Source organism: Ziziphus jujuba, chromosome 11 (genome assembly GCF_031755915.1).
Source record: "Ziziphus jujuba cultivar Dongzao chromosome 11, ASM3175591v1".
Lineage (NCBI taxonomy): Eukaryota > Viridiplantae > Streptophyta > Magnoliopsida > Rosales > Rhamnaceae > Ziziphus > Ziziphus jujuba.
In genome coordinates, this window is record NC_083389.1 from 16,883,378 (window position 1) to 16,905,362 (window position 21,985).

The following is a 21,985-nucleotide window of genomic DNA, read 5'->3' on the forward strand; positions in this document are numbered from 1 at the left end:
CATTTTAAGGTAAGAGATTTATATAGTAATTATGGTACCAATATGAATTATTGATTAGCCAAGTAGAGCTTTAAGCTTAAGTGAAATAATTCATTATTTTGTCTTTTTTTTTTTTTTGTCTAATGAAACAGGAAAATGTTGACACGGAATAGATAAACGAAAAAGGTTGTACCAATCCCTTTTTTTTTTTTTATATTCTTTTAAATAATTCTCATAGCTTTAAATTAGTTCATATTTTATACTCAAATATTTATAATGTTGAACTTAATCAGCCAACCTGTCATATCCAAATTCTAAATACCGCATCAAATTCTTAATTATATGGTAGATAATTTAAAAATAATCCACTCTCCACCATAACAATAAATAAATAAATTACAAAAAAGAAAAAAAAAAAAGTTTGTAATACCGAAACTAAATAACAAGTGGCAGTGTTTAACAGTGGCAGGGTGGTGACATTAAAAGTTTTCGTCTGTGACCATATCATTGCCTTCGTTTTACCAAAGGAGATACAAGGATAAATAATCAAAAGGGGCATAAAAGGGTTTTTGTTTTTTTAGCGCCGTCAAATAACAGCCATCCAAAAGCAGAGATCAGAAAACGACAAGGAATGCCACGTCAACTGTCGCCGGGTGTTTTTGTGATATTTTTCGCGGCAAAATTCTCCACCCAATCAAAATCCAGCTAGGACTTCCATGACAACGTGGTGACAGCCTTAATCCAGCTGTTATGGACCCCACCTTTCTTCGATCTTTTAGAGGGGTAGCTTTTAATTTCTCCCGATTTATTCATCTCCATTTTCTCCTCAATTTATCCTCTCTGTGTCTTTTTATAATTTTATTTCCAAATATTGTTTTCTCCGCAGATTAACCGTCGTTTTTTATTTTTTGGTGAATGCAGATTAACCGTCGTTGATGTTGAAGGAATTACCGACCGCCAATAGTTCTTTTTCTTTTCAAGCTTTATTTTGATCAAATATGAATAAATTATTTTAGTAAAGATGAACTTCAACATTTTATTATCTACGTATTTAATTTTTTTTTCATAGTTTAGGCATAATTTCTAGGATATTATTATTTTCTTAAAACTAATATGTATGAATAATGTCGCTATTAAATTTCCAGCAAAAGAAAGGAATGGTTTAAAATTTAGCCAAATTTCTTTTTTTTTTTTAAATAAAAAATTAGCCAGAACTTTCAATAAATCAATTCAATTTGAAGGTTATATATGTTTAACATACCAGGCCATTTTTAATATTTTATGAAATTTGTCTTTGATTTTGATACATAAAAGATAGAAAAATTAATAATGTAGAAATGGTATATGAGTTGGCTAGAAAACACAAATACTGAAGGTCATGAGTTTCAATCTATGGTTTTGATTATAATCCAATTAAATGGTATCGCTTATTGATAGAATCACAAAAATCAAATGAAAGATTTTTTGGCATGATGTAATTTAGTCCTTTGATTAACCTCTTTTCTTTTGTATTGTTGCTACTAAATTATTATATAATGTTAAATTGATCAATATATTGGGGTTTATTATAAGAGTTTGATGAAATTTACTGCTTCGCATTCACATATACGAATTATACAAAAAAAAATATATGTATATATAAAAAAATTAAACAATAAACCGACTAATAAATGGTTTTTTAATTTCTATAATTATTTCCTAAAAGGAAAAAAATTGTAATGGAAACATATATTGTCAATATAGACTATCTATGAGCATGAATGTTTCACCCAAAACAAAAAAAAAAAAAAAAAAAATTCTATGAACTGGATGTTATCGTTTAATTTTGTCAGATCCTCATAGAGAAAATATTCTTAGGAACCAATTTCATTATTTTAGGGGATTTTTTTTTAATAAACTCAAAACGAGTGAATTTTATAATTACCCATTGTCTTTTTAATCTGTAAAATAATGTTAAAAATTGATATATATATATATATATATGTATGTATGCATAGACACATATCATATACTGTCTCTTATTTCTAGATAAGTGTAATTTTATCCCCAAAAAAAAAAAAAGTTTAGTTATGTATGTATTTTAGTATCCTGCAGGTCTCATTTTTTTTTTTTTTAATAAATGTAGACACTTAAGGATAATATGTTACAATTAAATCCTTCAACACATTGCTATCCAAAAAAAAAAAAAAAAAAACTTCAACACATTTACCATATTAAATACAATTTTAAAATGAAGGTTTATAGTAAACTATCTATTTTTGTATCATTTTTCTATACATATTATTTATAATAAAAATATGATAAACTCACATAGTTTTGTCTATATTATGCGCTGTATATTTCTTTAAACAAAATAAAAGAAACATATGAAAATAGGATATATATGTATATTAACATAAAGGTAGTCACATGATACTACTATAACCCCTTTTTTTTTTTTTTTTTTTGGTTGCTGGAACTACTATAACCCATTTTTAATTGAACTAATTTCACTTTGGCTGTATCTTAGATTGTACTTAACTACACTAAAAATGAGAAATATCTTACAATAAATAACTGTAGATTGAGTTCATTTTTTGAGAAAGATCTTCGAGGAGCTTTTTTTTTTTTTTGGGTGAATCAGATCTGTTAGGACTTAAATATATTGATATTGACTGACAAATAATTGTATAGTGATTATTATTTATTATTATTATTATTATTTTGGCTTGAAGTGGTTTGTTCTTCTCGTTATTTAGTTTCGGCTTCTGTTATCTTAAATAAATAATTAAAAAGTGAAAGGTCTAAAAACGTAATATTTACGTCATAAATAATTTAAAAACTACACGTTATTAAGAAAAATTTGCCTTTTTCTTTTGGGTAAAATACATCTGTCACCCATAAAGTGTGTGTTTTTTTCACTTTGTCATACAAATATTTAAGCCAAAAAAACAAAAATAAAAAAGGTTACGTATTTAATTTTAAACCCAGCAACAGCCAACAGCAAAGGTATTATCTCTTGTACGAATTTGCTTGCGGAAAGAAACAAAAGAGAAAGAGAGAGAGAAAATGGATAGAAAACTACAGCAACCATTAGAGAAAGTGAAACGTTAAAACACAGATAAGCAGCCGACATCCATTTCAGTCCATGAAAAGGTGGATGTTTCCAATGCTTCTCTTCTTCACCCTCTCCATCTTCCTCATTTGACCACCATTTCTCTCTTTTCTCTCTCTCTCTCTCTCACACACTTTCTTCACAAAAACCCAATTCCTTAAAACCACCATTTTCCTAACTGAAGAAGGACAACACAAATAACAAATCAGCAACAATGGATCCCTGCCCATTTGTCCGTTTGATAGTGGAATCACTCTCCCTCAAACTCCCTCAGGCCACCAGACCCGCCGGCGCTGGAGTCCACCCTTCCACCACTCCCTGTTTCTGCAAGCTCCGGATCAAGAATTTCCCTTCCCAGACCGCTCTGCTCCCGCTCTCTTCCTCGCCTGGTGATTCTCCGCCGGACTACTCCACTTCCTCAGCCGGTTTCCACCTCGATTCCACCTCCCTCCGGCGAATATCCGGCAAACCCATTACTCTCCGGGTCTCCGTCTATACGGGTCGAATGGGTCGGACCTGCGGGGTTAGCACCGGGAAACTTCTGGGTCGGGTCAATGTCGGAGTTGACCTGGAAGGGACTGACTCTCGACCCGCTGTTTTCCAAAACGGGTGGTTGAAATTGGCGAAAGAGCCCGACAAGAAGCGCTCATCCGCTAGGCTCCATTTGGTGGTCCGGGCTGAACCGGACCCCCGTTTCGTTTTTCATTTCGGCGGTGAACCGGAATGTAGCCCCGTGGTCTTTCAGATTCAGGGCAATATACGACAGCCCGTTTTTAGCTGCAAGTTCAGTGCCGACCGCAATTCCAGATCCCGGTGAGTTTTTCTGTTTTTTCTCTTTTTTTCCAACTTGCTTTACGACGTTGCGTTTTAGTGGTTTTGAGCTAGTTTGGTGGTTTTTTTAGCTAGCCAGTCAGAGTTTCTGTTGTTTTCCATATTTGGCTCTTTTTTTATTTATTTCGGTAGTCTATTTCTTTTCTTTATTATTAAATTTCTGCCAAAAGTAACCCCCAAAAAAAAAAAAAAAAACAAAAATAGAGAAAGGAAAAAAAGGAATATAAATATATAATAAGGATTGGGGATTTATTTGAGGATTTGTGTGTGGATTACGCATGTAGGTTGTCAATTTTATTTTTAGCTGTTATTATCCAGCAATTCACATGCCATGTTGGGTCTGCAAAAACTTATTTCATTTTTTATGTACCTTTCATGCTTAGCTAGTTTGCATTTTCCATGTGTTACCATTTTATGGGTCTTTATAAGCAAAGAGCTTAATTATGGTTATTTATGTAGAGTTGGTTTTCCAACTTTCTTCTGACAAAGAGTACTAACAGTTTTGGTCCCCATGAAAGGTTAGCATATATGTAAACATTTTATGAGTCTCCATCCAGTACCAAGTTGATTGGCAAAATGGACTCTGTAAGAGAATTGAGAGAGTTAAATGGCCAAAATTAATGCAGCTATTGCTTAATTCTTACGTTTCAATTAATGAAATGTATTTTTCAAGCACTTGGAATAATCACTTTTCAATTTTGGTCCATGTAGTTTTGGTTAATTTGGCTTTAATTTTCTGAGTTGTTGTAAGAAATTGTTTTTCATTCTTAAAACTAAAACCACATATATCAAAGTACTTAATTCGAGAATTTTCATTCAAAGAGAGAGAGGGACAAACAATTAATGGTTGGCCTGGTAGTTACAGGACCAAGTTGGTCAAACAGACAATTTGAAGCTTTATAAAGAACTGTATTTAAACAACAACCACCCTTTGGATTCCCTCCCATGTGCTTCAAATATTTGGTTGTAGTTTTATATTCTCTACACAATTAATGCTAGTTAATTGTTTTATCCAACAAATGGATCATCAAGATTATGATATATATATATATATATATTATATTGGATTTTCTAATATTAATTACTTATAATTTGTCAAAAACAGATCTCTCCCATCAGATTTCAACAACATCCACAGCAGAGGATGGATGATGAGAACATTTTCCGGCGACAGAGAACGTCCGGGAAGAGAAAGAAAAGGATGGATGGTAACAATTCATGATCTATCCGGTTCACCTGTGGCAGCGGCCTCAATGATCACTCCTTTTGTCCCTTCACCGGGTTCCGACCGGGTTTCCCGATCGAACCCCGGGGCGTGGCTCATCCTCCGGCCTAATGGATTCTCCATGAGCAGCTGGAAACCCTGGGGAAGACTTGAGGCATGGCGAGAGAGAGGTCCAATCGATGGCTTGGGATACAAGTTCGAGCTTGTTAGTGAGAATGGTCCAACCAGCACTGGTAGTGGTAACATTCCCATTGCAGAAGCTACATTGAGTGTGAAAAAGGGAGGGCAGTTTTGCATTGACAGTGGGTTGATAAGAGAATCCGGAACGAATTCGAGGTCTCCGGTGAAAGGATTCGTGATGGGTTCGAGTGTAGAAGGAGAAGGAAAAGTAAGCAAACCTGTTGTGCAAGTTGGTATGCAACATGTTTCTTGCATGGCTGATGCAGCTCTTTTCATAGCACTTTCTGCTGCCATCGACCTGAGCATGGATGCTTGCAGACTCTTCGCACATAAACTAAGGAAAGAGCTTTGCCATGATGAACAAGATTCTTTCTCTTAGTTTATTTTCCCGGAAAAAATACATATATATAACCCCTTTTGCTGTGATAACCAAACACTTCTTTTTGAATTGTTGGGTTTGAGCACAGAAAAAGTTATATTATATTGATCTCTGATTTTTAGGTCTTTTTTTTTTTTTTTTTTTTTTTTTTTTTTTTTTGTGTGTCCATTCTAATTCATTCTTTCAATAGCTGATTTCATTTTCTCACAAGGTTTAGAAATTTTCTCTCTGGTTGTGCGTGTGTGGCCTGTTTGGCTGTTTATGTAAATGTGGTTTGTGAGAGGGTTCTTTGAATTTGGTCTTCGAGAGTGACAATATCTTTTTTGTTTTTTGATTCTGTGAAAGTAGTTTTAGGATTTTGTCAACGTTATGAATATATACACATTGGGGGATTTCTTATGTTTACAGCATATTATATATATATATATATGTATGTAAATCTTACAAATGGAAACTGTACAGCTGGGAAAGTGCAATTTGTTATAATTTTCAAATTGAAACTTACTTTATTCATTATGTTTAGTTCTCATTTTCAACAGCTCCATTGGTCAGAAGTATGCATTTGATTAATGGTTTTTTATATATGACCGTTACTATGTCACCACGGCCCAATAGTTTATCGGCTCAATTTATCACTTTTACAAAATAAAATAAAATAAATCTACCAAATAGCATGGCAATTAATGTGCCAATAGAACAATGCTTAATAAATTAATATAATTAAATAAATTCAGTACATGGACTATGGAAGAGTTTTCTGTTTTCTATATAAAACTTAGGGCCTGTTTGGCCAGCTGTTTTCAGAACAGTTTTCTGTTTTTGAAAACAGAAATTTGTTTCCAAAACAATTTTATACCTGTTTGGCCATTTGTTTCTAAAAACAAGTTCTGAAAACAAGTTAAAAAAAAAACAAAATTGGGAAAACATCAAAAAGATGTTTCCACCTGTTCTCTCACCTTGGCCTCTCTTGTCTCTCACCTTCGTCGCTCGACCAGCCCCTTCATTGGCTTGCGAAACGTTCACCGCTCGTCGACCCACGCACACCAGCTCCTTCCACCTTCCATGGAATAATATATTTAACATAAACATCATTAATTACTTCTATGGCTTCTTGCATGTATGTATTTATATATATATATATATATATATATATATATAGTCCAGCTCTTATCATGAGCTTTTATTTTTAAAAACGTCCATATATTTAGCAGAAATCTTGTCTGCTAAAAGCCTCAACCGCTAAGACCCCAACGTTGGTATTTAGCACAAAAACAGCAACAAACAGACTCTCGACATTTTTCTTTCTGCCGATCACTACTAATTATGATTTAGAGAGAGAGAGAGAGAGAGTTTTTTGATCGAACTGCGATAAATACACATCGAATACACAATCAATATAGTCAATAGTGATTTATCTTTTCAAGCTGCATAATTATTTCCTTCTCTCTCACCACTGGAAAATATGTCGATAATTTTAAATGATTCTTATTATTATTTTGTTTTTTTGTTCTACAAAAGTTATTCGGATTGTTGTTTGTTTGGCTGCTTGGAATAGACAAATCATTATCTTTCTGGTCCTACCTACCTACACACGCATTGAATTTTCCTTTTCATGGGGATAATTATGGATTATTCTCTTTAATTTTTTTACAGATTTGTTATAAGTGCAAGTGTGGCCTAATAGAGAGACATGTGGACACCTTTTATGTTTACATGAAACCGTGTACACATACATACATATACAAACAAAAGAAAAAAAGAAAAAAAGATAAAGGATGGGATGTTTTGACATGTGTGTGTATATATATATATATATATATATGCATGGAGCCAAGAAAAAGTTTGTGTGGAAATGAAAAAAAATTCATTATATATTTTATATTATATATGTATATAATTCATTAATATGGAAATGAATTAATATTATGTAAATATATATAAATATATTATAGCTACATATATTATATATAAGGTTCTTTGTATGAAAGAAAAATAAATAAAAACCTTGTATGTAACCCAAAAAAAAAATAAAATAAAAAATAAAAACAAAAAGCTGTTTAAAAACATGTAACCAAATATATTTTTTATTTTTTGGTATTGAAAACTGTTTTCAAAAATCAATGGCCAAACACTCTTTGTTTTCATAAAACAAGAGAAAACAGTTTTCTATTTTTATTTCTGAAAACAATATTTCAAAAATAAAAAACAGAAAACATGGCCTACAATATCTCAAGGAAAAAAGAAAAGAAAAAAAAAAAATCAAATACTCTATAAAGCATCTGACATAAAAGCACAATTTAGGTTCTCCAATGATAAGGGGTATTTTTTGCTAATTGCATTATGGGTGCCAAATTTGGCTTGAAAAATGGGTTCATAGTAATAAAATTTTTGGGACACAGACATTTATCAATGTAATTTTTAACTTTTAACTAGTTTTTAATTGAAAAAAAATAAAAATGAGGGGACCCATTAATATTTTATATTTAAATTATTAAAAATATACTTTTTAATTAGTAAAAATGGATCCATTACTATTTAATAATATTTATAATTTGGTAATGCTATTTTTTAGTATGCATAATTGATAACCTATTTTAAAATTTGGCAATAACATTGTCATTTATTATTGGAAAATTCATGTTAATGTTAAATTTCAAAAATGTATATGGCAAAATGGCATTAACCATTGGAGATGCTATAAAATAGGTTATTAACTTTGTTAGCCCATTAGTTGTACCTATATTTGCTTGGTCTCTGTTTTTTTTTTTTTTTTTTTTTTTTTTTTTTGGTGTGTGTGTGTGTGGTACTTTGATCTAAATTTTAATTTTTAATGCAATTTGATTTTTAAACTCTTTTTAAGCAATTTTACATACATTGTTTTTGATGCAACATACATGAGTTTTGTGGAGATATCTGATTCTGTAATTTCGTTGTTTTTCTTCTTTTTTTTTCCTTTTTTTTTCCTTTTTATTTTTTATTTTTTTGGTTATAGTAACTGTATTGTATGCCTAATAACTGTCAAAACTTAGACCAAAAAGAATTTAAGAATCAAAGTGCACCAAGAAATAAAATTTAGGGGTCAAATTGCAAAAAAAAAAAAAAAAATCAAGAGCAAAGTACAACTACAGGCATAATTTAGGAACCAACACAGCTAATAATCCAAACATTTATTATGATTTTTTTTTAGTAACTATTTTGTGACAGTAATATCACATTTTATATATATACAGCTAAACTTCCATGCACAGGAAACGTTGCATTTCAATTTGACATGTGACTTCCATATTGCCATAGAGGGGTGGAGCCAGGATTTTCAATTAGTTGGGGCAATTTTTTTTTTTTTATATATATTTATCAATGAGAGTAATTAGTAAAATAGGTAAAAATTGTAAAACATCATAGGATCTTGGGTTTGGAAAATATTTGTAACCCAATTAAAAAAATTAGTATTAAACATATGAAAAAAATTAGGAGCCAGCTACTCATTGCTTGCTAATTTTATTAAATATTTACAATTACTCTATATAAAAATAATTTAAAAAATTTATGTTAATTGTTAACTGTAATTAATTTGTACATAGACTAAAAGTTGTATACTTAAAAAATATTCAATTTATTTTCTTTTATTAAAAAACAAATTTTAGATAAACTACATCATCTTATAAAATAATGAATCACGTTGAGTTTAAAATAATTTACATCTTTTTATCCATAATTGCGGTTTCAATGTAAATTAATTTTTTTATTATAATTTTATTTTTTTGGCTTCATTTTGAACCAAAAAATCACAAATAAATGGCTTTATTGCAACATTTATCAAAACATATTGGTGAATTTGCTTAAAAAAAGAAAAAAAGATATTAAATTGAAACTTCTGTAAAAATATCGGATATATTTTGTGATTATCCCCAATAGATTTTGTTCACTTTCTTAAATATTTGATACAAAGTATAGAAAAATTAAATCCTAATAATGTTAAATTATTACCAAAAATAAAAAAATGTTATAGTAATAAACATATATATATATATATATGTGGAAATAATTATAGTAATATATGTATTTTTTATTACAGTTATAGTAATATATTAATGCTTTAAAGATATACAAAGTTTAAAAGAATAAGAAATGAAATACCAGATAAACACTCACTGAGAAACTAGTAGGGAGAATAATCTATAAATCTATTAAAAAAAATTAAAATTTTAAATCATAAAGTCCCAAAAACAAGCATGACTCGCATTGGCTATGCGAGGGCATAGACCCATAGTTAAATGTAAGCTGTGAAAAAAATAAAATAAAAATTAAGAAGAGTAAAAAAAAAAAATATATAATAATAATAATAATATCATGGGCCTGAAAAATTGTTGTAGAATGAACTTTTATTCAACATTTTGGTTGTGTGGGTCTCCATAGTATTATAGGACGAAAATGTCCCTTGTGACACACTTACACATTTCAGTGATTTCACACCTTCAAATAGACAACAAAAATTGACTAAATAGAAAAAAGAAAAACAACAAAATGTTCCATTTTCATTTTTGTTTTTGCTAAGCTAGACAATAAATGTGTCCTTGTGTTTCCTAATCATGCAAACGATAAATATCTTGTTGTGTCAATTTTTTTTTGGCGGATAACCAATATCTTGTTGTCATTTTAAAACGCAGTGAAAATTTATTTTACATATGCATGTTGTTAAAAGCCATTTGTCCTACAGTGGAATGACATGAAAATTTTTAGCTTATTAAATTTACAAGCAATAAATTTTTATAATACATCCTGTATTTAAAGCTAGTTTGAAAGCGATCTTAAAACGGTTAAAAGCGTAAAAAAGTTCACAAACACTTTTTGATTAAAAAATCACAATATTTAGTAATTTTAGAATGAAAATCCAACGTGTGATTCTTTACAAACCACTTTTTACAAGAAAAGCTAAAAGTGATTGTCAAACCAACCCTTGGTTGGCAAATGCACTTGTGACTCTCTAGCGAAAAAACCATTCCTTCCATTATATTTTAAAAGTTCCATGTCCAAAAATTATATAAATTGCTTTGTCTATCTCCCTCTCTAAATATAGTATATTATCTATACAATTTTTAATTTTTAAAGTCTTTCCAAATAATCCCATGTATACAGAAAATGTTTTTCAAATTTTAGAAATCCACTTACATGAAAAATTTATTCCCATTTACTATATTGAAGAGTTATGTTTTAAGTAACATCAAGATATATGTTAACAAATTCTTTTATTTATTATAATTAGTAACAATTATATTTTAGTTATATTATTTAATTTTATTTTAAAATTTTAAAAATAAATTTTATAACCAAAACTATTTAAATAGTCATTTGATATATATGTACATTGAAAATCATTCAAATGCCATTTATCATAAATCATGTGAAACTGTTTTCCAATCACAAATCAAGCAAAACCTATTTTTCTTTTAAATTTATAATAAAATTTCTTAATTTTAAAAAATGAAAAACAAATGCAAAAGCTGAAAACATATTTTACAACAAACTTTCATGGATCGTTTATTTTACAAGCAAGAGAGCCAAGGGCGTACCCACATGGTATCCGCGGGTTGTACCTCTCAAATTTTTTTTGACTTTTATTATTATTTTTTAATTTTTGTTTACCTATTTACAATTTTAACCCTATCCTTTTTTATTTTTATTTAAATTTGTAATCGATTTATTATGATTGCCATTTTTTTTTCTGATAAATTGGGAAACACAAATTTCATTACATTATAAATTCAAAATTTGAGAGTTATTGGTGAACATTACCAATGGAATTATCTCTTTCCACTATGATTGCCAAATCATAGTTGCCAAAAACATTGAAATGACATTTTTTGCCCTACAATTTTTTGTAGTTTTTTTTCCCCCTTTTTTCAATCCTATTTTGTTTAGGTAATATCAATTACTTGTTTATGATATTACAAAAGATGTAACATTTATTACATGTTTGTCTCTCCAAAATAAAAATTAGAAAAAAAATAATGCTATTTTATAATGGTACCCCCAGAAATTTTTTTCTGAATCTATCATTGAAAAGAATCAACAACACATATAAGCAAAATCCTTTTAGCAAAAAGAAAATTTACAAGGAATCATTGCTAGCATTGTTTAGCAATATTATCTTTTATTTTAATTTAATTTATTTATATTTTGTTTAACATTGTCATAGTCATGGAAATGCCATTTAATGGATGATGTTGCAAGACAAACATAATGTTATGAATATTATAAACAATAAGATTAGGATCCTTTCTTATGTAAAGATATGATAATGAATGATTAATGTGTTACAGAAACTTTTTTCTGACTAGAAAAGTGAAAAGTCCAAAATTTTGGGTTTTATCACATGCAATGCAGCATCATTTTGTTATTGTCAATTCTTTTGTTTAATTATGCTTTCTGTTCAGTGCACATTACCAATGCTTCATTCACATGTTCTGTATTTAATATATAGAATATTCTTTTGTCTATGAATGATACAATATTAAAACCAACTTAAAACCTACAAAGTATTAATATTTTTCTTATAAACAACTTAATTAAAGGTTTTTTTTTTTTTTTTTTTGGCACCTATGCCTATAAATTATGCCCCAAAAATTTTGCATTGATTTGCGATTTGCCCACTGAATGTTACATTTGTCACATGTTCTCTAAACATATGTTACATTTGTCACATATTCTCTAAACATATTCTCTAAACTATTTAAAACTTTGCAACTACAGTTTTAAGTTTGGGAGTATATATGCGGCTTTGCAAAGTTTAAGGGGCTTGGATTATTGATGCACAAATCAGTTGTAGGGATTTTGGCGTGAATTAGAGGATCCCTTCTAATAGATTATCTGCAAAATAATAAGAAACGTGAAGAATTCTGGGGTATTGGTGTGGTACCAATAAAAAACACTCTGATGCTTAAGTTAGTATATTATTCACAAAGTTGTGAACCTTTATTTGGTTGTGTGATGGGCTTTTTATAGAGTGCCTTTGAGTTATATCTTCTAATCTTAATGGGTTAGATCATATAGATATTCTTTCTTTCAATTAAAGAAAGTATTCATAACTTTACATCTTCCTTTTTTTTTTTTTTTTCTCTTACCATTCTTCTTTGATATGCAAGATTTACTGTTTTTAGGAAATAAGAACTTTCTTTAATTTAATTGCCTGGTTCCCAAGGTTCATATCCTACTTAAGGGACTTAGGATTTTATAATTTTTCCATATTTGAATGATTTCATATGCAAGGAAACTATCTAATTATTTTGGTTACATGAAAGTAGTGCTGATGCCTAGTGGCCAATGAAGTTGGACAAAACTCATGTACAAGTGATGAGAGCGGATTAGATAGGTTGGAATATTATGAAATGACTGAGCCTACCTCATACCATCACATGACCAAATACGGCTTATGTTGGAATAAGAAAATAAGAAAATGGTTAATGTTGAATAAGAATTGTAACAGAATAAGGATTGGAATAGACTAAAAATTGGACTAAACTCATGTACAAGTTATGAGAGTGGATTAGATAGGTTGGAATATTACAAAATGATTGAGCCTACCTCATACCATCACATGACCCAAATACAGCTTAGGTTGGAATAAGAAAATGGCTAATGTTGGATAAGGGTTGTAACAGAATAAGGATTGGAATAGATTAGAAGTTAGATTAGGACAGATGTTAAAATAGAATAGAGATTGGAATACCCAGATGCTTAGACCTACATCCGAGATTCCATCATCCAGTTTAGTAAGCATCCTTATCCAACCACACTTCCTAGCCTCATGCCTGTTACTAGCCTCAGGCCGAATAAGTCCTCTAAGACCAAATAAATTAGGTGATCCGTACAGGATACCTTAAAAAAGAACTCCTTCATTCATTCTCTCTTTAGTTTTTATTTTATCCCCTACATAGATATGCATTCTTACAAAAGTCAAGAAACAGAAGGGACAAATGCAAAGTTTAGGATAGGATGTAAATTGTAAATTGGTGAGCATAAATAAATGTACATATGGGGCATAGAAGTAAATAACCCTTAAATTAGAAGAATTTTAAACCAAAAAAACCCTTAAATTAAAAGAAAATGATTATAGATCATTGTGCTTTTATGAATCCATGTATTATTATATTATTTCAATCATTTCTTCAAAATATATATATATATATATATATATACAGATTTAATATAGTAACGTTACAATGAGAACACTATAATAAGGATATCCTATATAGCAGCCATATTAATTAAAAATATTTACACATCATTAATTATCAATTTAAATAATTATAAAACACAATTAACACCTATAACTAAAAAAATCCTTTCTCAGTTTAAAAAAAAAAAAAAAAAAAAAAAAAAACAGACAGACAAAAATAAAACAAAAAACACCGGTAAAGTTTTGTCCGTCCACCTATCTGCTTGCTTCGGCTGGTGACTGCTGGTATCTTCTTCTACCCGCGGGTATCTTCTTCTACACACTGCTGGCATCTTCTTCTACCTGCTGGTATTACTATGAAATCTTCTACCCACTGCTGGCATCTTCTTCTACGCGCTGGTGCCTGCTGATATTACTATGAAATGGGCATTTTGCATGAGGATTTGGTTCTCATTAGCCAAGCAGAGAAACCAGGAGATCCCACTGTGATTACTGTGAATTGCCCACTGGTCTGGGTTGTGATTTGTGCAGGATTATATTGTGGTTTGGATTGAGGATTTGCAGAGCAGGTAACAATTCTGGGCTCTGTTTTTTTTAATTATTTTATTTTATTATTATTTTTTTTGGGCGTGCTTTTCTTTTCAATTTAATCGAATCATTTTGAGCTTTTTAGTAAGTGGAATTTGGGATTTATATATAACAAATTGGAGGAAGAAAATGTTTATTGTTAGGATCTGAAGCTGTTGATAATAGAGGTTAAGAAGAAGGGGTAATTGTATTTTTCTTTTTTTTTTTTTTTTTTTTTTTGGGAAAATTTTGATGGGATCAAAGATGTAAAGAGAAATGGATAATAGATAACGGATCTTTCTGTTAGTTTTGTTTTTCTGTCTGCAAAAGTTTCTAAAGAATTTCAGGAACTTGCACATGTGCCAATTGTAAATAATTGATTACCATGTAAGCAAGCATGATAAGGAAAAAAGAGCCTGAAGGTGGAGACAAAAGGTACGGTTATAATAATTTAGTCAAAAAAGAAAGGTACTGTTATAATAGTTCACATTCAAAAACAAAGCTCAAAGCTTTAAATAAATAAAATAAAAAAACATTTATTTTGATCGATTAAAATATTAATATATATGTGTGTTTATGTTGAAAGCATAATTGATCATGGTGCAATTAACAAAAGCCAACGTTGGAGACCATTGAACAAGATAAGAGAAATAAAAACACAATAATCATGGATGGAGTGCAAAGGATATAATCCGTTAATTAAATAATCCCTGAATTGCAAAAGATATAATCCTTGGATTAAATAATCATGTTCTTACTGCTCTCTTGTTGAAGTTTCTCAGAGTCAATTTTCCAAACAGTTGAGGAGTGCAATTTTGCATAAGCAACAAGTGGAAAAGTAAAAATAAACAAGCATACTTGATCCTTTTGATCCTTGGGCAAATGTAGACGTATTTACAACTTATTATTATTATTATTATTATTTGTTTTTTGGTGAACGTATTTACAACTGCATTAGACATATTTACTGAAGTAGACAATATAATTTGTCAAAAAATCGTATTACATATGTTGGTTCTTTGAACAATTTTTTCATTAAGTCATCGAAATTTTATTTATGGAATTGATCATAAATCCTTTTGATTTCCTTTCCTTCACTAGTATATTAATAATCACATGGTAATAATGAGATAACTTTTTTCCAAGTATAAAAATTGTCACCAAACCCACCATGCATGTAATATATAAGGGATAAGCATTCACAACCAATAAGGTAAATGTATATATATACATTTCAAAAAATTAGAAAAATTACAAATTACAAAACGCACAAATATGGTGCCGTATTGAAGCTCGTTTTAGGACGTTTGGTAAAGAATGGTAGGAACGATACAGTTTTTCTTCAATATTTTTCTTGTCTTTCTCTGTCTGTCTGTTTCTCTCCGGTTTCGATTCCAATCTCATCCGCCAGAAAACCAGAGAGAGAGCTCTTCCACGAAGACCTTTCTCGGTTTTCCATCAATGGCGTCCTCCATTCAACCTTTCCTCACGATTTCCCTCTTCCTCTTCCTCTTCCACGTCGTTTCTTCCCAACCATCCATCATCCAAATCTGGCCGGAAAACCGCATTCCCGACCACCAATCGCCTCGTTCCGACGGTGATTCCTTGTTCTGCGACAGCTGGAGATTATCCGTCGAGACCAACAACGCCGGGTACTGGTCAACCATTCCTGTCAGGTGCGTCGACTTCGTGAAGGATTACGTAACCGGCAACCGATACCTTTCCGACTCGGCCGTCGCTTCCAGTGACTCGTTGTTGTTCGCTAAGAATGTGGAGATCGACGGCAGTGGATTCGACGCTTGGGTTTTCGACATCGATGAGACTTTGCTTTCCAATTTGCCATACTACGAGGCCCATGGATTCGGGTAAGTTTGTTTTCGGTAAGTGTTTCTTGGCCGTTGGATTGCTTGAATATTTTACGTTTGACCATCGATTTCTTTTACCCAAAGCAAAATTTAATTGAGCAGAACCACCAAGATTTTGGGGAAATTTTGTTTGTCGGTTTGGTGATTTTTATTTTTGTGGTGTGTGGGTTAGACAAGTGGCTACTCTATGACTTCTTCATTGGTGTATTGGATAGGACATTTATTTTTTCTTTAATGTCGTAGAGGAGGACTGTACTGTATAATGTTGCTTTCCAGTTAATGATTCTGTAGGGAACAATTACAATGTGTGCACACCCACCAAAAAATAAAAAGAAAGTTGCTCACTTCTTGGCAAAGTGATCTTTTTTTTTTTTTTTTAATTTTTTTTTTTTTTTTTTTTTTAGAATTGTTAGTACGGAAAAATACAAAATGCTTTGAATTGTATTTCATTTTTGGAGTTGTTTGAGATTTATTTCTGTACCCAGATGGTTCATTTTATTTGTTTTTCATCCTAGACTTTTTTTCTTTTCTTTTCTGCAACTTTTAGGTATTATGTATTTTGGATTTTGTGGACATTTGATGGTTTGTTCATGCAAAGAAACTTAAATGTTGCACCAGCCTGCTACTGAGTCTTTTTAAGGTTGGAAAGTGACATTAGAAACTAAATATTAGGATGCTAATTGGAATACAAATTTTCCTAATCGCACTGGTCCTTTTTTGAATCAATAATAAGTTATGCAGCAGACGCTCTAAGATATCATTATAGACCACTAAGTGGGTTATAGACTAAAATTATATATATAACCAGGAAAAAATCATTATTTCAGTCCATTAAAATGTTTCCATGTAAACTTGATTTGGATCAATTATTAGTTACGCAGCAGAAACTCCTAATATTATGAACATCATTATAGTCCATTAACTGGGTTATACACCAAAATTAGATATACAAAACCATGAAAAATCATTATTGCAGTCCATTAAAATGTTTCCATGTAAACTTATTTTGGTTTTTATGGTTTCCACCATAGTCAGTACTTGGAATTGCACATTATCCTTGTGTCTTTGACCTCAAGTCCCCAGTTTTAGGTGCTGAGAGTTCCATCTTCTTTGGTTTCCCTTATTTGTATCGGCTGTTGATATGGGACTAAAAATTTTCATGCTGATGTTTTGTGATTAAAAGTTACCATAAAGCCTATCTTCTTTTGGACAGGTCAGAGTCATTCAATGAAACTGCATTTGATGAATGGGTGGACTTAGCTGAAGCCCCTGCTTTACCAGCAAGTTTGAGTTTATACAAAGAGTTAGAGCAGTTGGGTTTCACAATTTTCCTTTTAACTGGGAGGGGTGAATATCAAAGGAATGTCACAGTGGAAAACCTTCTCTCTGCTGGCTATAGTAATTGGAAGAGGCTCATATTGAGGTACATGAGCTTAATGAACAACAATTATATCAGTTTTATGGAAATCTTTTTTATAGGGATCTAACTAAATAGCGGTTCTTTTTTCTTTTTCTTTTTTTTTTTTTTTCTGGTCCCTAATCAAAACCTTTTAGTTTTCCAACTCCATAAGAAGGATTTTACTAATTTCTTTTGAGTTACTAAAACAGGGAGTCTTCGGATCAAGGCAAACCGGCCATTGTCTACAAATCTGAGAAGAGATTGGAGTTGATAAATGAAGGTTATAAAATCCATGGAAGCTCTGGAGATCAATGGAGTGATTTGTTGGGTTTTGCATTGGCTCAAAGATCCTTTAAACTTCCCAATCCAATGTATTACATTGCCTAAACCAAATTACCCAAAATTGGGCATTGTTGTACCTTGTAATATGATTGTTTTCCTTTACATTTCTTTCATAAATTTCTACTCTTGAAAGGCCTTTTTTATGAAGCCTATTCAGGAACCTATATTCTAGTACTTGGAATTTCGGAACAAATGCTTAGAATATTTTAATCATACCATACTTCCCCTGTTTACAAATACTGAAAAAAAAAAAAAAAAAAAGGAGCTATAAATGAAGCAAAGCTTGAGCATTATAGGTGCAAATCAAAACAAGAATTTTGGATGCAGGGCATATCCCGTGACAGAAGAAGATAAAAATCCATTTCACGTGACATAAACAAATAAACCCATTTTTTTTTTTATTCACTGTTTATTGCTCAATCTAATAATAATAGAAAAAGCTGGCTTTAGATTGGAAATTACCAGGGAGATCTCATCCTACAAGACAAGTATGCATGATAACTTTCAGATATACTGATTCCAATTCCATCAAAGAAATTAAATTAGGAAGTTCTGAATAATAATTGCTATTAGTTAATAATACAGCTATTTCACTTACCCACCTCTTTTACAATAGTGGTTTTTGGTAAAACTCTCTTTTTCTCATGGAGATGTTGATGATGATGATGAAGAGGTTGGCTCAATTTCTGGTTCTGGACTTATAATTCTTGCCCCACAAGCAAGTGGCTGTGCAGCAGGAATTCTCAGACAATTCAAACCACCTCCTGGAATCACAGAGCATTCTGGTTGAGGTCTCTGCATGTTCCTCCCAGGAATGCAATTGTACAAGAAATCAAAACCCACATTTCTGTAGTACAGCCTGCTACATTCTTCACTAAACCCAGAAAAGAAATTGTAAGCAACTGTCAGATTCACCAAATTTCTCAGGGAACAAACAAGGTCTGGAAGAACCCCTGATAGCCTATTGCGCGCCAAATTGAGAACTTCAATGTCTTGGAGACAAGCTATTGTATCTGGTAGATGACCTTCCAGAGAATTTGAGCTCACATCCAAGACTTGAATCTCTGTGAAAAAACCAACTCCTTCAGGAATGCAACCTGTTAACTGGTTGTTGAGGAACAAAATCTCCTTCAATTTAGAACCCATGAAACCAAAACTAAATGGAATGTTTCCAGTGAATTTGTTGCTTGCCAAGTTTATGACAGAAGCTTGGGAATTCCCCAAACTTTCAGGAAGTTCACCACCAAACTGGTTGTTGTTGAGAAAAATTGCATCCAACTTCTTGTTGAAGAGATCTTCAGGAATGGGTCCAGAGAATTTATTGAACCTGAGGTCTAAGTAAATGAGATTTGGCATGTAAAGGGTGACAACAGGAAAAGGACCTGAAAACTGGTTGTTGCTGAGGTCTAACTCTTTGAGAGAAGTAAGATCTTTGAAAGTATCAGGAATTTTGCCTGAAAATCTGTTGGTGTTGAGATGGAGAAGAGACATATCAGTGAGGAAAGAGAGTTCATTGACAAGAATTCCTTGAAGATTTGCATGGTTGAGATCTATCCCTGCAACTACAGGACCAGAAGTTTCATACTGAGGATATGCACAGAAAACCCCTTTGTAAGAACAAACATCATTCCCAACCCAAGTCTTCAAAATCCCTAATGGGTCATCACTGATTGCAGATTTCCATGCTTGCAGGGCAGTATAAGCTCTGTTGAGATTTGAAGGAGGAGACCCAGATGGGCCTTGGCCATTGATTCCACCACCTATCCAAAACCCTCCTCCACCACCACCACCACCACCACCACCACCACCACCACCACCATTGCCAATACCAACACCAACTCCGACACCAACACCACTTCCTCCACCAGCATTGCCAATCCCAACACCAACCTTTCCACCAACATTGCCAATAGTAGCACCAACACCAACACCAGCTGCAAAAGCAGAGTCCTTTAGAAATATATGCAGGAGGAGTAAAGCTAGTTTCCAGCTCTTCTCCATTTTTTCAGTAGAGGACACCCAAGATGATTATTTGATGGATCTTTTTGTAAGGTTGTCCAAATACGGCTGCAGCATTAAAGAGAGTGAAAAAAAAAAAAAAATGGTGGGGTTAATTTGTCCTTCAATAAGTCCCGACTGAATTTTTTTTTCTTTTCCATTCTTTTTATGCATTATAGATTTTCTCTTTCTTATATTACCTTTTCCCTGTATACTTGTTGACTTTTAATGTTATGAATGAAGCATCCACGTGAGGATCTGGATTTAGAGTTTAGGATTAATCTATAAAGATTTTCAGGGATGGTATGTGATAAAACATCACTTTATTTTTTTTTTTGGTCACAATTAGAGTTCATTTCACCCATGGTAAGTGCTTTTTTTCTTTTTTGCTCTTTTTTTTTTTCCAAAACAATTTATCAATCACAAGGAATTCACTAGAAAACACAGATATTTGGGATTATGTTATAGAGGTGACAATGAAGTTGCATGATTGAAGGACCTTTTATTATCAGAAGAATGATTGAAGGACCTTTGTACCACTTGTATTATGCACCGTAATAAAATAAGAAACAAAAACTTTTAAATGTTCATCTTCTAATAAGAAATTTCTTATAGAGGCCAAATAATGGGGTGTGTCACGTGTGGTTACAAGAGTAAATTTTTATCTAATCATTTTTCCTTTTTTTTTTTTTAATCAATTTCCCCGGATTTTCCGAGATTTCACATTTTAATCTCTGAATTATTTTTTGGCACCAATTTTAGTCCGTAATAACAATAAATAAATAAAAATAAAATTGAAGACTAAGCTTGAAGCAGTAGGTGGAAAAACAATTCGTTTGTCGTTCTCAAGATTTGTGTTTTTAGTCTCTGAACAACTAAAAATATACATATATGCTAGGTTTAAAGTGAAAATATACTGCATTTAAAAGTTAGGGAATGAAATATTGCAAAGTTTATGGTAAAGTTCAGAGACTAAAATAAAAAATTATGGAAAATTCAAGAAGCATTAATGCAAAAGAACCTTAATCTATTTGTTGAGAAAAATCTGCTGCCTAGCATTCGGTCCATTTTACCCCAATCTACCTCCTCTGGGCTAGAAAGTAATTAGAACAATTACTGATCAGCTTGTTCTTGATACTTGGTGATGATAATATTTATGACAAAGACCCATTTGGTTTTGGCAAAATGAGGAAAACCCATAATTAATTAGCAGGAAAATTGATTAATTATTTAAGGCAAATTGTTCAACTAATTTTCGAGCCAAAAAAAAAAAAAATGTGTGGCTGTAATGTGCAAAACATTATGTGTGTGAGCTGTTGATGTTCTTTCAAATGCCCTTCATCTTATATAGACTACAACGTTGGTTTCAATCACAACCAAAACTAATAAATGTTGAAAGTTAGAGCAATATTTCAAAGCTCAAGACTTTATGATCCCTTTGGAAATAGCCCAAATGCTCTTAAGTTTGATTTGGTTTGAAGCTAAAGAAATTCCACTCCGCCCTTAAAAATATATGCCAAAAAAAAAAAAAAAAAAAAAAGGAGAAGAAGCTACAGGATTTATGGCATTTTTCATCTTTTGTATATTCTTTTTCTACCTCCTTTCGTTTGAATATTGAGCACCAAGTGCTGAAAGTGATGTCACATTGATTTGATAAATTTTCTTTTCTTATTAACAAGTGGCTAATAGTATTTTCTTATTATTATTATTTTTTTACTGAAAAGTGATGGAACTTAATTCCTTCTGATAATTGATGGAACTTAATTCTGTTTACAAGCCAGCCATCAAACAAAATATCTTAATGGTAATTTCATTTACCAATGCAAGCAAAAAAGTGATCTGTTGGCTAAATAGATGCTTTATTAACATTCTTTTGAAAAGGCGCTAAAAAAAGTTACTTGAAGCAGCCACTAGAGGTAAAGTTTGGTGTCAATTAATGAGGAAAACTGA

General features: G+C 31.5%; 3 protein-coding genes across 3 annotated transcripts; 2 read left to right on the top strand and 1 right to left on the bottom strand.

Moving 5' to 3' along the window:
• The first annotated feature begins 2,946 nt into the window (after positions 1-2,946).
• LOC107432784 (uncharacterized) lies at positions 2,947-6,210 on the top strand. Its single transcript, XM_016043973.4, has 2 exons — positions 2,947-3,886; positions 5,010-6,210. The coding sequence occupies exons 1-2, from the start codon at positions 3,288-3,290 to the stop codon at positions 5,686-5,688; spliced, it is 1,278 nt and encodes a 425-aa protein (XP_015899459.3). The 5' UTR covers positions 2,947-3,287; the 3' UTR covers positions 5,689-6,210.
• A 9,385-nt stretch (positions 6,211-15,595) lies between these two features.
• LOC107432835 (acid phosphatase 1) lies at positions 15,596-18,250 on the top strand. The gene is made up of 3 exons (XM_016044038.4): positions 15,596-16,296; positions 17,510-17,719; positions 17,905-18,250. Exons 1-3 carry the CDS (start codon positions 15,749-15,751, stop codon positions 18,080-18,082), a joined length of 936 nt encoding a protein of 311 aa, XP_015899524.3. The 5' UTR covers positions 15,596-15,748; the 3' UTR covers positions 18,083-18,250.
• Positions 18,251-18,410: 160 nt separating this feature from the next.
• LOC107432777 (leucine-rich repeat extensin-like protein 4) lies at positions 18,411-20,195 on the bottom strand. The gene has a single exon (XM_048465653.2). The coding sequence runs from the start codon at positions 20,036-20,038 to the stop codon at positions 18,680-18,682; it is 1,359 nt and encodes a 452-aa protein (XP_048321610.2). The 5' UTR covers positions 20,039-20,195; the 3' UTR covers positions 18,411-18,679.
• Positions 20,196-21,985: the final 1,790 nt, after the last annotated feature.

Coding starts and splice junctions, on each gene's coding strand:
- LOC107432777 (XM_048465653.2), bottom strand. CDS start 20,038: ATGGAGAAGAGCTGGAAACTAGCTTTACTCCTCCTGCATATATTTCTA.
- LOC107432835 (XM_016044038.4), top strand. CDS start 15,749: ATGGTAGGAACGATACAGTTTTTCTTCAATATTTTTCTTGTCTTTCTC. Junction 16,297..17,509: donor TACGAGGCCCATGGATTCGG/GTAAGTTTGTTT, acceptor TCTTTTGGACAG/GTCAGAGTCATTCAATGAAA. Junction 17,720..17,904: donor TGGAAGAGGCTCATATTGAG/GTACATGAGCTT, acceptor TTACTAAAACAG/GGAGTCTTCGGATCAAGGCA.
- LOC107432784 (XM_016043973.4), top strand. CDS start 3,288: ATGGATCCCTGCCCATTTGTCCGTTTGATAGTGGAATCACTCTCCCTC. Junction 3,887..5,009: donor GACCGCAATTCCAGATCCCG/GTGAGTTTTTCT, acceptor TGTCAAAAACAG/ATCTCTCCCATCAGATTTCA.